At 45.0% G+C, this 14,909-nt stretch overlaps 1 protein-coding gene across 22 annotated transcripts in view; it reads left to right on the top strand.

Moving 5' to 3' along the window:
* Positions 1 to 14,909, top strand: part of EPB41L4B (erythrocyte membrane protein band 4.1 like 4B) — a 143,685-nt gene that overhangs the window by 85,896 nt on the left and 42,880 nt on the right. For all 22 annotated transcript variants that reach the window (XM_042242908.2, XM_042242911.2, XM_042242912.2 and 19 more), the window contains one exon: positions 14,012 to 14,226. In XM_042242908.2, coding sequence (XP_042098842.1) covers positions 14,012 to 14,226 — 215 coding nt within the window. The remainder of the gene's footprint in view (positions 1 to 14,011; positions 14,227 to 14,909) is intronic.

Consider the following 14,909-nt stretch of genomic DNA (forward strand, 5'->3'; position numbering starts at 1 on the left):
TCTTTGGCGCCAGGCATCTGATAAACTGGGCTGCTTTGGTGGCTCAGTGGCAGAGAATGAACCTGCAGTGCAGAAGACGTGGGTTCACTCCCTGGGTTGGGAGGATCCCTTGGCGGAGGAAATGGCAACTCACCCCACTATTCTTGCCTGGGAAATCCCATGGACAGAGGAGCCTGGCGGCCTGCAGTCCATGGGGTCACAAAGAGTTGGACACAACCGAGCAATTGAGCAGACATGCATTTAGTCAGCTATTGAAAACAAGAGCGTTCACTCTACTATGGACTCAGATATCACCCGTGTTAACACTCATTAGACAGTTCCAAGTTGATTGCCTGGAAAATGTCTTGAAAGAAATATTTACAAATTGGGGAAAATTTTTCCCTGCCACTTAGTAGTTCATATAAAAGATTAAGCCATGCAAAAAAAAAAAAAAGTAATTTTGACCTTTTCAGACAAGAGAAAAATGAGGTAGTGGCATTGTTTCTCTCTGATCACTTTAAAAAATATATAACCACTAAGTTACTGTGGGAAATCATCCCTAATTAATAGACCTAATATTTGTAATGTGTCACATTTCTAAGATGTAGGTACAGTTTCCTTCTGAAACCCATTACGAGAAAGGTATGGTTTTCAATTATACTCTTACCACCAAATGGTATGCTTGCACTAAATCAATAAGAACTTGCAGCAGTGTGTTGGTATAATGCCTACTCTGTTTAGTTTCTGCTAAATTAAAATGGAAATAAGTGACAGGTGTCCTGGAAACCGTGATGGGTAAATGCACCTTCTATCTCTCAGCCAGACTTGGTAGAGGTCAAATTATTTCATTAAATTGAGTTCCTAACATATAAATGCTTAATAAATCCAAAAATGCAGCATCTGGGGCTCAGAGAGGTGAAATGAGTTACTTAAGGTCACAGCTAAAGGGCAGCACAGCCAAAGCTAAGTGCCAATTAGCATCCTTTTAACGTCACAGTACTGCAGCTTTCATCATCCCCGTGGATCCACAGTCTCCTAGCACTGAGGAGAGCACAGGGCTCTACAGTCGTCGTCTGGGTTCAGATCCCAGCTCTGCCATTTACTAGCTGTGTCTCTTTGGGAGAGTTAATTAGTCTCTCTGGTCCTGTTTCCTAATCTGTAAAATAAGGATAGTAATAATTGTTCCTTATTTAAATGTTGAAAGATTAAGTAAATTAATACATGGCACAGTGCAGGGCAATCAGAAGGTGAGCGCTTCCCCGCCTCTCCCCCAAGGGTATTTAGAGAGCATGATTAATGCACAGTCAGGAGGGAGGATTCTGGCTGATACATCTGCTGTGATGGCGTGGTACTTGAGTGGATTCTGCTAAGATAGTCCCGGTCAAGAGCCACGATTCCAGGCTAATGGACTGAATTATGGACCAGAAATGATGCTTGCCAGCCTTTTCTTGTCCTTGGCACCCATAGAAACTGTGTTGTTGTATAGCACACTGGGTGGGGCGGGGGAGGGAGGGTGGGGGAGCTGCTTTCCTGCTAGCTCAGCTGGTAAAGAATCCGCCTGCAATGCAGGAGACCTTGGTTCGATTCCTGGGACAGGAAGATCCCCTGGAGAAAGGATAGGCTACCCACTCCAGTGTTCTTGGGCTTCCCTTGTGACCCAGATGGTAAAGAATCCACCTGCAGTGCAGAGACCTGAGTTCAGTCCCTGGGTTGGGAAGATCCCCTGGAGAAGGGAGGGCGTGGCACCCACTCCAGTATTCTTGCCTGGAGAATCCCCATCAACAGAGGAGCCTGGCAGGCTATAGTCCATGGGGTCACAAAGAGTCAGATACAGCGGAGTGACTAAGCACAGCACACGTAACCACACTGGAGTAAGCAGATAAGGCTGCTTGAGGCTCTAGGCTCCCCCAGTCCTGTTCACTTGCTCCAGCAACCGAGAGAACAAATGGTTTAACCTACTTGCAACCTTCTGAACCCTATCAATCAGGACGCTCTACTGAGATATTTGTCAGCATCTCCCCAATGCTTGGGCTTCCCTTGTGGCTCAGCTGGTAAGGAATCCACCCACAGTGTGGGAGACCTGAGTTCAATCCCTGGGTTGAGAAGATTCCCTGGAGAAGGGGAAGGCTACCCACTCCAGTATTCTGGCCTGGAGAGTTCCATGGACTGTATAGTCCATGGGGTTGAAAAGAGTCAGATACAACTGAGCAACTTTCACTTCACCCTAATGCTTTAGTTCTGATTAGGAATATGGAGTTGTCCCCACTTAGGCTAAAAGTAAAACAGGTGCCAGTTTGACCCAACCAGGCTCCTCTGGAAGGTGTTTAGAGAACTACTGTGCTGCTGTGTAGACTACGTAGAAGCTGTTCCTGCCTCCAGGAACCCTGCTATGAGGTCGAGACATGAGCCAGCGTAGGTAAAAGAGTAACTGAGTACAGGCAGCACCCAAGGGTGAACAGGCAGCACCTAAGGGTGAACTGAGCAGCCCAGAGGCGATACCAGAGGACCTTGGACGGAGAATGTTCATTGTGCTCTCCCAGGAGACTGCATGCTAGCATATCACCTTGGGGGATTTCTTGGCCATCCAGACACTGGCATTCAGTTGCAAGCAGAGCATCCGTTGAGGCCTTGGCCTTTCTGGCTGATGATTTGGTTGTTTGGAAGGTAGAAGAAACACTGCTGGTGTTGTGTTGTTAATGCTGGGTCAGCGAGGAAGACTGGGTTGGAATGTGTGGGTGACAAGACCCTCAGAAGAAAATGATCCTGGTGTCTTCGAATCAATAATAGGAAATGAGTGGAATTCAGGGTTTAATCCCATGTGTATTCTAATCTGTAGAAGATTAGATTTCAAAAATATCAAACAAAGGGTAGATCTAAGAGGGAATATTTTTACATTCTGAAAATGTTAAAACTGAAAATATCAGGTAATCTGAAAGAGGAAGGCATTCAGAACCCACAGTTTAAAAGAGCATTTTAAAGAAAGTCAGTTCCACTCAGTCGCTCAGTCAGGTCCGACTCATTTTGACCCCATGAACTGCAGCACGCCAGGCTTCCCTATCCATCACCAATTCCCAGAGTTTGCCCAAACTCATATCCATTGAATCAGTGATGCCATCCAACCATCTCATCCTCTGTCATCCCTTTCTCCTTCTGCTTTCAATCTTTCCCAGCACCAGGGTCTTTTCCAATGAGTCAGTTCTTCGCATCAGGTGACAAAGGCAGGAGAAGGTAGAACATATCAAAAACAAAGGGATGAGACCTTTTTTAAAAGGACCTCTATAGATGCACGCTTTGGTTGGAGCAAAAAAATGAACTATTTAATAGCAGAGCCATCTTGAGGATGGTATATGAAATTAACAGGACAGAAGAAGAGCTGCTTAACTTCTGTTTTGCTTTTCTCTTTCAACAAGGAAGCTACAGAAGGTAAAAAGAGCAAAGAGGATGAAATTGAAGTTGAAGATAAGCAAGAGTAGTCAGGAAATATTTTACTTTACAGCTAAAGTCTTTTTTAAAGTTAAAGCTTTACAGTTAAAAGTCTTCAGGTTCAGGAAAAAAAAAAAACAATGGCCTTGAAGAAAATATGAATATGTCGTTGCTGAACCTACCAGTACTCTTTGAAAAACTATAGAGTCTTGGGGAAATGCCAGAAGAATAGACAGGGAAATGTCATACAGATTCTTGAGAACTGAATTCTAAAACCTGGAGTGATAAGTTTCATGGCAAAATCCAAGAGAGTTTGAGAACAGATTTTTTTTAAAGCACCTTAAAGTAGTGTTCACTTAGGAACAGAGTGGATTCACTCAGATAAGTCATGCTAATCTTTCAAGATTCTTAGTAGGCTATGAGTAGAAGTACTGTCTCTAACCTAATTTACAGTACATCACAAATCAACATTTAATATTGAAACAAGATAATCTACCCGTTTTAGAAATAAGACAAAGATGGCTGCTAATATTCAGTATCATTCAAGAGGCCTTACCAATGCAATATGCCAGGAAAGCAAAATAAAAAATAAATGCTGGGGTGGGATGGGGTGGGAAACGGGAGGTGGGAGGGAGGTTTATAGGGTGGGGATATATGTATACCAGTGGCTGATTCATGTTAATGTATGGCAGAAACCAACACAGTATTGGAAAATAATTATCCTCCAATTAAAAATAAATAAAGAATAAATGCTGGAAAGGCAAAAACAAAAGTCATGTGATTATCCCTAAAATACAAGCGAATTCCAATTAATGAGTCCAGCAAAGTGACCAGAGGCAGAAATAGCCTAAAGTTAGTAGTTTTATATATCCAGTAGTAAAAAAAATATTAGAAGAGATGTAATAATGAGATCCCATTTTCTACTGTGACAGAACTGATATATAGCTAGGAATGAAGTTAGTAAGATATGTTCCATACTGTTATGGAAAAAGTTTAAATTCTGACTGAAGAACATTTGAGAGGATCTGAATAAATGCTAAGAAATACCTTGTGAATTCATTCTCCCAAATTAATCCATTATATTTAATGCTTCAAATCATAATTCCAGTGGGATTTTTTTTTTAGTAGTAACTTGAATTGTAATCTGGAAGAGTGAATGCATGAGGATAGCCAAGACAAAAAGAAAAGTGATGTGGGAAAGGAAACAGGATTTGTCCCGTCAGATATTTAAGACTCACATGTTAAAACAAAAGTAATTAAGACAGTTTGGTGGGCCTCCCTGTTGGCTCAGTGGTAAAGAATCTGTCTGCCAGCGCAAGAGACTCGAGTTTGATCCCTGGTCTGGGAAGATCCCACATGGCGTGGAGTGACTTAGCCCCTGTGCTCCACAGCAAGAGAGGCCCCTGCAATGAGAAACCCATGCGCTGCAATGAAGAGGGGCCCCTACTCGCCACAGCTAGAGAAAAGCCACACAGCAACAAAGACCCAGCACAGCCAAAAATACATAAAACTATAAAAATATATTTTAAAAAGACAGTCTGGTGCTGGTTTAGTGATACACAAATAGATCAATTAAAAATACGAAGAATCTAGAAACAGACACGGATAGATATTGTGTCTTATCTGCCTTATGGCAGAAGTGAAGAGGAACTAAAGAGCCTCTTGATGAAGGTGAAAGAGGAGAGTGAAAAAAACTGGCTTAAAACTCAGCATTCAGAAACCTAAGATCATGCCACCTGGTCCCATCACTTCATGGCAAATAAAGGGGAAAACAACGGAAACAGTTACAGACTTTTTTATTTTCTCGGGCTCCAAAGTCACTGCAGATGGTGACTGCAGCCATGAAATTAAAAGACGCTTGCTCCTTGGAAGAAAAGCTATGACAAACCTAGACAGAAGATTAAAAAGCAGAGACATTAGTTTGCCAACAAAGGTCTGTATAGTCATAGCTATGGTTTTTCCAGTAGTCATGTATGGATGTGAGAGTTGGACCATAAAGAAGTCTGAGCACTGAAGAACTGTTGCTTTTGAACTGTGATGTTGGAGAAGATTCTTGAGAGTTCCTTGGATTGCAAGGAGATCCAACCAGTCAATCCTAAAGAAAATCAGTCCTGAATATTCATAGGAAGAACTGATGTTGAATCTGAAGCTCCCCTACTTTGGCCACCTGATGCCAAGAGCCGACTCACTAGAAAAGACCCTGATGCTGGAAAAGATTGGACAGGAGAAGGGGATGACAGAGGATGAGGTGGTTGGATGGCATCACCGACTCAATGGACGTGAGTTTGAGCAAGCTCCGGGAGATGGTGAAGGACAGGGAAGCCTGTCGTGCTGCAGTCTGTGGGTCACAAAGGGTCGGACACGACTGAACAGCTGACTGAACAACGACAAACCCCCTGTAAGGTGGTTGTCTCTTGAAATCTTAGTCGGCTATTCTGTAATGCCCGTGCCAACCGCTAGAAGAAAACAAAGTTAAACCAGTCTATGGAAACCATCTGCAAAGCACAGGGCAGTTTCCACACTGAGTTCAATGACCAATGGCATCACCTCACTAGACGCTCTTGATAACCTAGTGACAGGCATTGCTTTTATCCCCATTAAACAGACAAAGGAACTGAGGCTTAAGGAAGGGACCTCCCTTGAGCATGGTCTGGGAAGCCTGGTGTGTTGCAGTCCAGGGTCACAAAGAGTCAGACAGGACTGAGCAACTGAACAAGAAGATATTGTGTATCAGTCATGGGCAATCAGGAGAACTGAAATCACTCTAGACTTTTCTTACAGAGGGAATTTAATACAGGGAGTTGATTACACAGGGATGAAGAACTAACTGGCTTGAGTGACCAGTGAGGCAACTCAGAAATGAACAATAGTAGAACCTGTTTATTACTCCTAGAGCTGGAGAGACAAAGGGACAAAGAGAGATGGCAGTGTTCCAAAGCCTTGGAGCTGGGGCCACAGGAAGCCAGTCTAGTGGAAGCTGAAGCCCCAGGGGGCTGATAGTTACTGCTGAAAACATCCTCTGAGGAAGAGAGAAGTGAAGGAGAAAATACCTTGGCTTATTTCCTTTCCCCTCCTTCCAGTTTCTGTCGGTGCTTCCCATTGGTCAAACCTACATAGAAACCAGAGGGCAGGGAAACTGGAAAATGCATTTCCTTGGAAACAGAGCCGGGCAGAGGAGAGCAGAGAATGGCTCTAAGAGGAGTCAGGGAGGGTAAGATAAGAGTAAGCTGGGGAGAGGTGCCCAACCCAGCCTGGGAAGGAGCCAGTTTAAAGAAGGATTTAGGTAGCTATTGTGAGGGAGAGGTCTCTTTTTTTTCTGAAATGTAGAACTGGATTTCTCAACATCACTAAAGGACATGAAAACATGTGAGATGACAATCTCTGTTCCTGCCGTATCATTGAGAAGACAAGATGTGTGCACAGAGATGTCTCAGGCAGTGAGGTTCGGAGGAGGTCTTGGGATTTTCCCGATGAGTGCGTTTGGTGCCTTAAATAGAAGCCGAGGCAGATGGGAAGATGCACCAGATGGGCAGCGCTTGGGATGCTTGGCTAGTGGAGAGGTCAGAGTCCTGGATGGTGTCCCAGACTCAGCCAGTTACCCACTGTGTGACCTGGTCACCTCACCCCTCCCCCACCAGGAGGCCCCCATTTCCCCTTATGTGAAATGAGGAGATTGGACTAGGGCATTGTTTGTTATCCCTGGCTGCACATTGGATTTAGAGATAGATTATGATGTAATTAGCCAGGGTAAGGATTGTACATTGATTTTTTAAAAAATATCCCTTGGTTGATGTTTTTAATCGGCTTTATTAAGATATAAATTACATACAATGCAATTCACCAATTTAAAAATTGTACAATTCAGTGGTTTTAGCATTTTCACAAAGCAGTACAGTCACTACAATTTAATTTTAGAACATTTTCATTTCTCCTAAAAGAGACCCCATGCCCATTAGCAGTCACGTCTTATTTCCCCCATCCCTCCAGGCCTAGTCTACTTTCTATCTGTATGGATTTGCCTATTCTGGACATTTCATATAAACAGAATTATGTAGTATGTGGCCTTTGGGGTTTGGCTTCTGTTACTTAGCATGTTTTCAAGGTTCATACATGCCATAGCATGGATTGATATTTCATTCTGTTTTACGGCTGAATGATATTCTATTATATAGATATATCACATAATATTTATCTGTTCATCTGTTGATAGACATTTGGGTTGTTTCTGCTGCTGCTGCTAAGTCGCTTCAGTCGTGTCCAACTCTGTGTGACGCCATAGACGGCAGCCCACCAGGCTCCCCCATCCCTGGGATTCTCTACCTTTTGGCTGTTATGATTAGTGTTGCTATGAATGTTTATGTACAAGCCTTTACATGGACACATTTTCGTTTCTCGGGTACATAACTAGGAGTGGAATTGCTGGGTCCTATGGTAACTCAATGTTTAACCTCTCTGAGAATCTGCCAGACTGATTTTCGAAGCAGTCGTGTCATTTGGCGTTCCCACCAGCCATGTAAGGGGTTTCCTCTAGTGCTTTCACTATTCATCCAGAATCTTAAACCACCTAACTGGGCTTCCCTGGTGGCTCAGTTGGTAAAGAATCTGCCTGCAATGCTGGAGACCTGGGTTCGATCCCTGGTTTGGGAAGATCCCCTGGAGGAAGGCATGGTGACCCACTGCAATATTCTTGCTTGGAGAATCCCCATGTACAGAGGAGCCTGGCAGGCGGCAGTCCATGGAGTCACAAAGAGTCAGACATGACTGAGCAACCAAGCACAGCGCAGCACACCTGGATGATATCTGAGTGGTTCTGTTGCTACAGTTCTATGCTTTCTTATCTAAGATTAGATCCTCAGAGCTGCTTGCAAAAGCCCGCATCACCCAGAACTTGACTGAGCTATAGAGTATGTGATTGGGTCCTCTGAGCGCTTGATAATTCCCAGCCTTATTTCTGAGAGGAAGCCCTGTAAGTTTCAGCTCAAGACCCTCCCCCATCCTTGCCCTGCACAGGTCATAATTCTGGCGATGGATTCTGGAGGATTACTTTGAACATTTATACCATTATTTTACTAAATACTATAATTATTATAATAATTCGTGTACTAATGGTACAATAATATAATAATTATTATAATGTTACAATATTATAAATCTCTGAATAATTATCCCATTTTTCAGTACACAATGCATTTTGATTGAGTACCATGTGTTTGGTCTGCCGGGATCCCAGAGTCAGGGAGTGGGGAAGCTCTGACAGGATCAGCCAGGGCCATAAACCATGCATCTGCAGAGCTGTGTCCATCCCAATACGGTCAAGAACATCCCGTGTGACACAGGCTCCCCCAGGAGGAATGCTCTTTTTTCTACAGTTGGAAGCAGAATGAGAGTAGGGGGCTTCTCCAGAGAGAAGGGAAGAGAAGAAATTAGATCCAGTTAGGGGCTTCCCTCGGAGAAGGCAATGGCACCCCACTCCAGTACTCTTGCCTGGAAAATCCCTTGGACGGAGGAGCCTGGTAGGCTGCAGTCCATGGGGTTGCTAAGAGTTGGACATGACTGAGCGACTTCACTTTCACGCGTTGGAGAAGGAAATGGCAACCCACTCCAGTGTTCTTGCCTGGAGAATCCCAGGGACAGGGGAGCCTGGTGGGCTGCTGTCTATGGGGTTGCACAGAGTTGGACACGACTGAAGTGACTTAGCAGCAGCAGCAGCAGCAGCAGGGGCTTCCCTGGAGGCACTGTGGTAAAGAGTCCGCCTGCAATGCAGGCGATGTGGGAGACCAGGTTTTGATCCCCAGGGGTGGTAAGATCCCCTGGAGGAGGGCATGGCAATCCACTCTAGTGTTCTTGCCTGAAGAATCTCATGGACAGAGGAGCCTGGCAGGCCACAGTCCATAGGGTCGCACAGAGTCAGACATGGCTGAAGTGAGTAGCACGCATGCACACACAACTTCTCACTCACATCTGCTAACAGGGCACGTTACTTCCCTTCACTAAGCCCCAGTGTAAAAGGGGGCCACACCAGCTTCCTTGCAGGGTAACTGTCAAAGTTAACCATTAGAGCGCCTAGCATGTGCTAGGCACATAGAAGCCCCCTTCTTCCACACCAGACCCTTCTCAACTGCCAGCTCATGGGAGTGTGCACCTCTTCCATCCCCCTCTGAAAACCAGGACTTGTGACCTCCTTTCCAGAATGCCAGAAACCTGGTGAACCCGTCTCTGTTGACAGTGAGCATGGAGCTGGCCTCATCTCCTGGATCTCAGCCACTGGGCCCTGAGGCTCATGAGCTGCTGAGTGCTGCTGGGTGGGCGTGGCCTTCTCTGAGGTTCGGTGGACAAGGCAGGTGCAGTGGGTGCCGTTACGTCATAGCTTACATGACCATCACCCGCTGGAGTTCTGCAGGGGACAGTCCATGAGGCCAGCCCCAGTGGTTTCCTTAGAGGACCCACAACCCCACACAATGCTGTAAGTTAGGGCCTCCCGGATGGTCCTTAGTGTGAATGAGCTGAGAAAGCACCCAACTCATTCCACTCCTGCTTAGGAATCTTTGCTCTTCTAGAAACTCTGACCCTGAGAGACCCATGCTGCTTCTCTGACCCTCATCTATTTCTCTTCCCATTTGTCTCTTTCTCAGCCTTCCCCAGAAGTTGTTATAAAGTGAAAGTCACATTAAATACACATTATCACTCCCTGCACATATATTGATTTCCCTGTTTAACCTTTCACTCTGGGTTTCTTAGAAATAAAACACACACACACGATTTTAACTTGGGAAGACAAGAAGATACATGATATGACTGTCTTGTTTCCAGTCCATGGCAGACATCACCAATCAATCACAGCACTCCCTCCTCCTGAGCGGGGCGCAGCTTCAGTGTCCTTTTTCATCATATGTTCCAAGCGGAGAGTGAGAGTAGGTTGGAGTGAACATGGGAGATATCTATTTATCTATTTACCATTCCTCAGAAATTCTTACTCAAAACTTACTCAAACCTCCAGCCCTGAATGTACTCCAGATCTCTGCTGTAGGGCACCTTGTTCCTTGGGGATTCATTCTCACATTCAGTGTGACCGATTTGAAATTAAATCATGGTTTCTCTTCTCCAAGTAGTCCTCGCTCCCAAACTCCTTTTTCCTGTTAACAGCATGCCATTTTCCTGGCCCCCCAGGCTGAAGCATTCACAGTTTTCTGACCCCTCCACGTCTCTGTGTTCTCCCCTTCTCAAGTCCTGCCAGTGCCCCCAGCCTGTCCCTCTGGCTTTGAGTGTTTCTCTGGTTGGTTTTTGCTGCCTCGACCGTTTGGACCTTTAATAGGCGGGCAGCAGTGTGCTACTAACAGGGTGGATGGAGGATGAGCCTCAAGTTGTGAAGTCTCCCAAGCCGAGGGCATTTTCTCTGTTCTGAGCTCCCAGCCTCTGTGCCTCCTTGAGACAGATATTATTTTCACTGTACTTGAGACATGGGAAAATAATGCCCACGAGCTCTGCTCTTCATACCCTTGTTGTCACATCCCAGCTCCACCGCTTCACTCATCCTTCCTCCCTCTCTCCCTGCTTCTTTCCTTCTCTCCCTCCTGCCTCCCCTTCTTTCCTTTCATCAAATATTTATGAAGCACCCATTATGAACTAAGCAAAGCCTCTACATGTATAAAATGGGATGGTCAATGTAAACTATGTAACCCAGTGCCTGGGGCAGAGCAAGTACTGGATAAATGAGTTGGGGGCAAGAGTAAAGGCTGATTTTCTGGCCTAGAAATGCATCCAGAAATCACCTGACCCCTCTTGTCACAGAGGAGGAAACTGTGGCCCAGGACAGCTAGCCAAGATTCCTGCGCAAGGTTGGGCAGAAATAAGACAAGACGCTAGAAATTCCAGTGACACCTCAGTGCACTTTTTTTCTGCTGCCATTGCTGCCTCCGTGAGGAGGGTGAATAGCATTGGTTATGCTTCAGGTTGGAGAGGTGAGGCTGACTGTGACCCCAAAGACACACCCACACATTCTTACACATGCACACGTTTATTTCCCTGTTGAACTGTCCTGAGCAAAATCTCTAGGAGGCAGCCAGGGTGGGCCAGAGACTAGCTCACGGAACAACTTAGGGGCAAAAAAATGCGGGAAAAAAGTGCAAAAAAAAAGAAGTGCAGTTTCTTCTGAAAAGCATCCTGTATCTCCAGCAGAGTCCTCCTCTGAACCTCTTCCCCCTGTGCCCCACGTGCCTGGCCTGCACACCCCGCCTGCGCTTCTTCAGATCTAGCCCAGAGGGCCGCCCTTCTCTTCCAGCCTCCTAGTTCGTCTAGCCCATCATAGTCTCCAGGGTATCTGTCCTCCACACAGCCCTCCACGTGAATTTTCTAAAATGGAACTCCAATCATGTCATACCTTTGCTTAAACCTTTTCCACTTCTCATTCCCGCTCTAGCCATTCTGCTTTTTCAAATGGCATTCCTTTGCTCATACTGTTCCTTAGGGTCCTAATAGCCATTTCCACCTTGGCACTCAGAAGACATTCCACAAAACAAATAAGCAAAAAAGCAATAAGAAAACAACACACCATCACTGATTTAGAGCATGTGGGTTATAAATGGGAGAAATCCAACTACATCAAGCATAAATAAATAAATAGGACTTATAACTGAGAAGTTCAGTGGTAGACCAGCTTCAGGCATGGCTGGAACCAGGGGATTCAAATGCTACCAGTAATGGTTATTTTTCCCCCCTCTTTTCATCTAGCTTTAACCTCTGCTCATCTCGTGTCCTTCTGTGCATTGACCACTTCCCACAGATACTTCTTTGTGTCCAAGGAATATGATCATAAGTAGCCTCAACTTATATCTTCCTCATAGCCAAACCTGACTTATCTATGAGGCACAGCAGATGCAGTGCCTTGGGTTCACAAGGCACTTGTGGGCCCACTTTTAGGGGCCCACAGAAATGATTTCATTTCTTTTAAAGTGAGAAGAAAAAAATAAATTATTGGTTGAAGAAAATGGTTTAATATCTGATATTAATATATTTGTTTTGTTTTAATAATATAAATGCAGTCATAAAATGTAATTTAAAAATTTTTTTCTAGAGAAGAGATGAAGGCCAAAGGGCTGAGGGCCCACAAAAGTCACAGTAAAGCCTTGTTTGACTCTTAAAAAAGAAGAAAGACCCTTTCTTTCTGTTTCCATGTGTTAAACCTCCTGGAAAATCTGATTGTCCCTGATTGGATCATGTTCCAGAGCAAGTCCCTGGAAAGAGGAAGAGCTGTGATAGGTCCACCCTGAGGGGAATTATCAACCTCATACAAACACAAGAAATGTAGTTTCCTGTTTAGAAAAAAAAAAAAAAAAGGATTCTGTTTTAAGAAAGTCCATCAAAACTTGACTATCTCCCCCAGTGGACTCCCCTTCCCCAATGATTCCTTGCCCACCTTTACCAGCCCCAGGAAAACTAGCTGCCTTCCCCTGTATACTCCCTTCACAGCTCATTCTTGTGTGACTGTAGCTGATTAAATGACAGTTTCCTACCCTGGGGTGTGAGCTCCCTGAAGACAGAGTGGAGGAGTAAACAGCAAAAATCTTGTCTTTGGGAATGAGCACAAAAAGGGATTGGCTCTGCTTAGGGGTGTGAGGAGACCTTTAATCTGGGTCTTAAAGGCTGGAAGTCTTCCTGGAGGAAGGGGTGCTTTAGCTGAATTTGGTGATGAGGAATGACTCCAGGGAACAGAAAGAGGTGAAAGGCCCCAGGACGGGAAGAACTTGGGGGTATAGAGAAGAATATAGCCAAAGATGAGCTGCAAGGAGAATGGGATGGGATCACTGGTTGGGGAGCAGGGGGCAGACATGAGTGATACATAAAGGAATTTTGATTTTTTCCTGCAAACCAAGCTCTGAGCCTTGGTCCATGGAGGGGTGAAAGAGAGCCTAAAATTGAGTGTGAAATGTTGTGTCTGGGTGCCTTTTTCTGCAGAGAAGATCCATAGCTTTCATCAGATTTCATCTTAAGAATCACTAGCAACAGAGAGATATTCAAGCTCCCGGAGGATGGAGTGCCACACTCTAGAGTGTAATCAGAACAGCTCTCTGACTGCTGCTTTGTGGAGATGGGCTAAAGAAGAAATAGAGGCTGGGAGAGCTTTGAGAATCTGTCTCAAGAGCCTTAGGGCAATAACACCAAGTGGGGCAATTGGAATTAGAAGTTGTAGCAGAAACATTTAACAGGTGCTTTCTTCATGGTGGAGTTGATGGAGAGGAGGAGAAAGTGACTCCAAGACTTCTAGTTTGTATGGTAATCTTATTATTGTAGGGTGTTTAATTATTTTTAATTTGATGATTGCCTTTGATTTATACTTCCCATTTAGATGATGTCATTTTTTAAAAATTGAGATTTATTTCAAACTTAAGAATTTTTTTAAGGGTTAACATCTCTGATAAATACAAATTTCCACCTTCTGCTTTTCATTTGAGTTGCCATTGTTGCCACTGGGTCCTGTTCTGCAATAACTGCGGAACTACTTGTTGCACCTATTTCTCTTGGTTGTCAATGCTTGGAGAACATCATTTAAAGAACAGACAAGGGTATCGAGACTCTCTGCTTTTCTAAATCCTGACTTTGACACCCTCCACAGCTACCCGCTCCCTTCCCCAGGGCTCAGCAGCTCGGACCGGCTGCCTTTCCGCCTCGAGGAGAACGGGGGCACTCCGTTCACCACCAAGGCTTCGGGAAGGCACCACCATCACCACCACCAGCACCAGCACCACACGAACTATGGCCTCTCACTGACCCTGGAGAACAAGGAGGGGCTTGCCAGGTCCCCAAACTCCAGCAGTAAATCCCTTACGAGTAAGTTGGGCATAGGGGGCGAGGTGGGGGAGCGGTGCTGCAGGGCGTGGGTGGCTTTCCAAGATGCTCAAGACATCGATGCAGCTTGGAATGGTGGTAATATCTGCGCTGAGTTACCAGGTCTGGGAGAGAGCAGATAAGAGCCTTGTACATTAGGCAGAGGTGACTTAGGGATTATGGCTTACCTGCCAACTCTGGTTTTGTTATGAGGGAGCAGATGTCTCTGCCTCATTCCACGCTGGTTCTCTGCTCCTGCTGTATCCAGCACTGGCTCAAGCTGTGGAACAGAGAGAGAGGGGAGTGAGGTGACTGAGTCCCTAATTCCCAACCCCAGGAAAGCTCATTCTATCACATTCTGTCTCATTCTAGCCTTCTGAAAGCAAGGTGTCAAGTAGATCTAGCGCTCACTGCCAAAGTAGTCACGGAAATGGGGAATAAACGAATCAGAAAAGTTTCTAGGACCTCCTTGGAGTTCAGTGGTTAAGACTTAGCCTTCCAATGCAGGGGGTGTGGGTTGGATCCCAGTCAAGGAACTGAAATCCCACATGCCTCGCAACCAAAACACCAAAACAAAACAGAAGCAATATTGTACAAATACAATACAGACTTTAAAAATGGTCCACATCAAAAAAATCTTTTAAAAAAAGGGAAAAAAAGAAATGTTTCTAGCAATATGACAGGGT

This window comes from Ovis aries, chromosome 2, assembly GCF_016772045.2.
Source record: "Ovis aries strain OAR_USU_Benz2616 breed Rambouillet chromosome 2, ARS-UI_Ramb_v3.0, whole genome shotgun sequence".
Classification (NCBI taxonomy): Eukaryota; Metazoa; Chordata; class Mammalia; order Artiodactyla; family Bovidae; genus Ovis; species Ovis aries.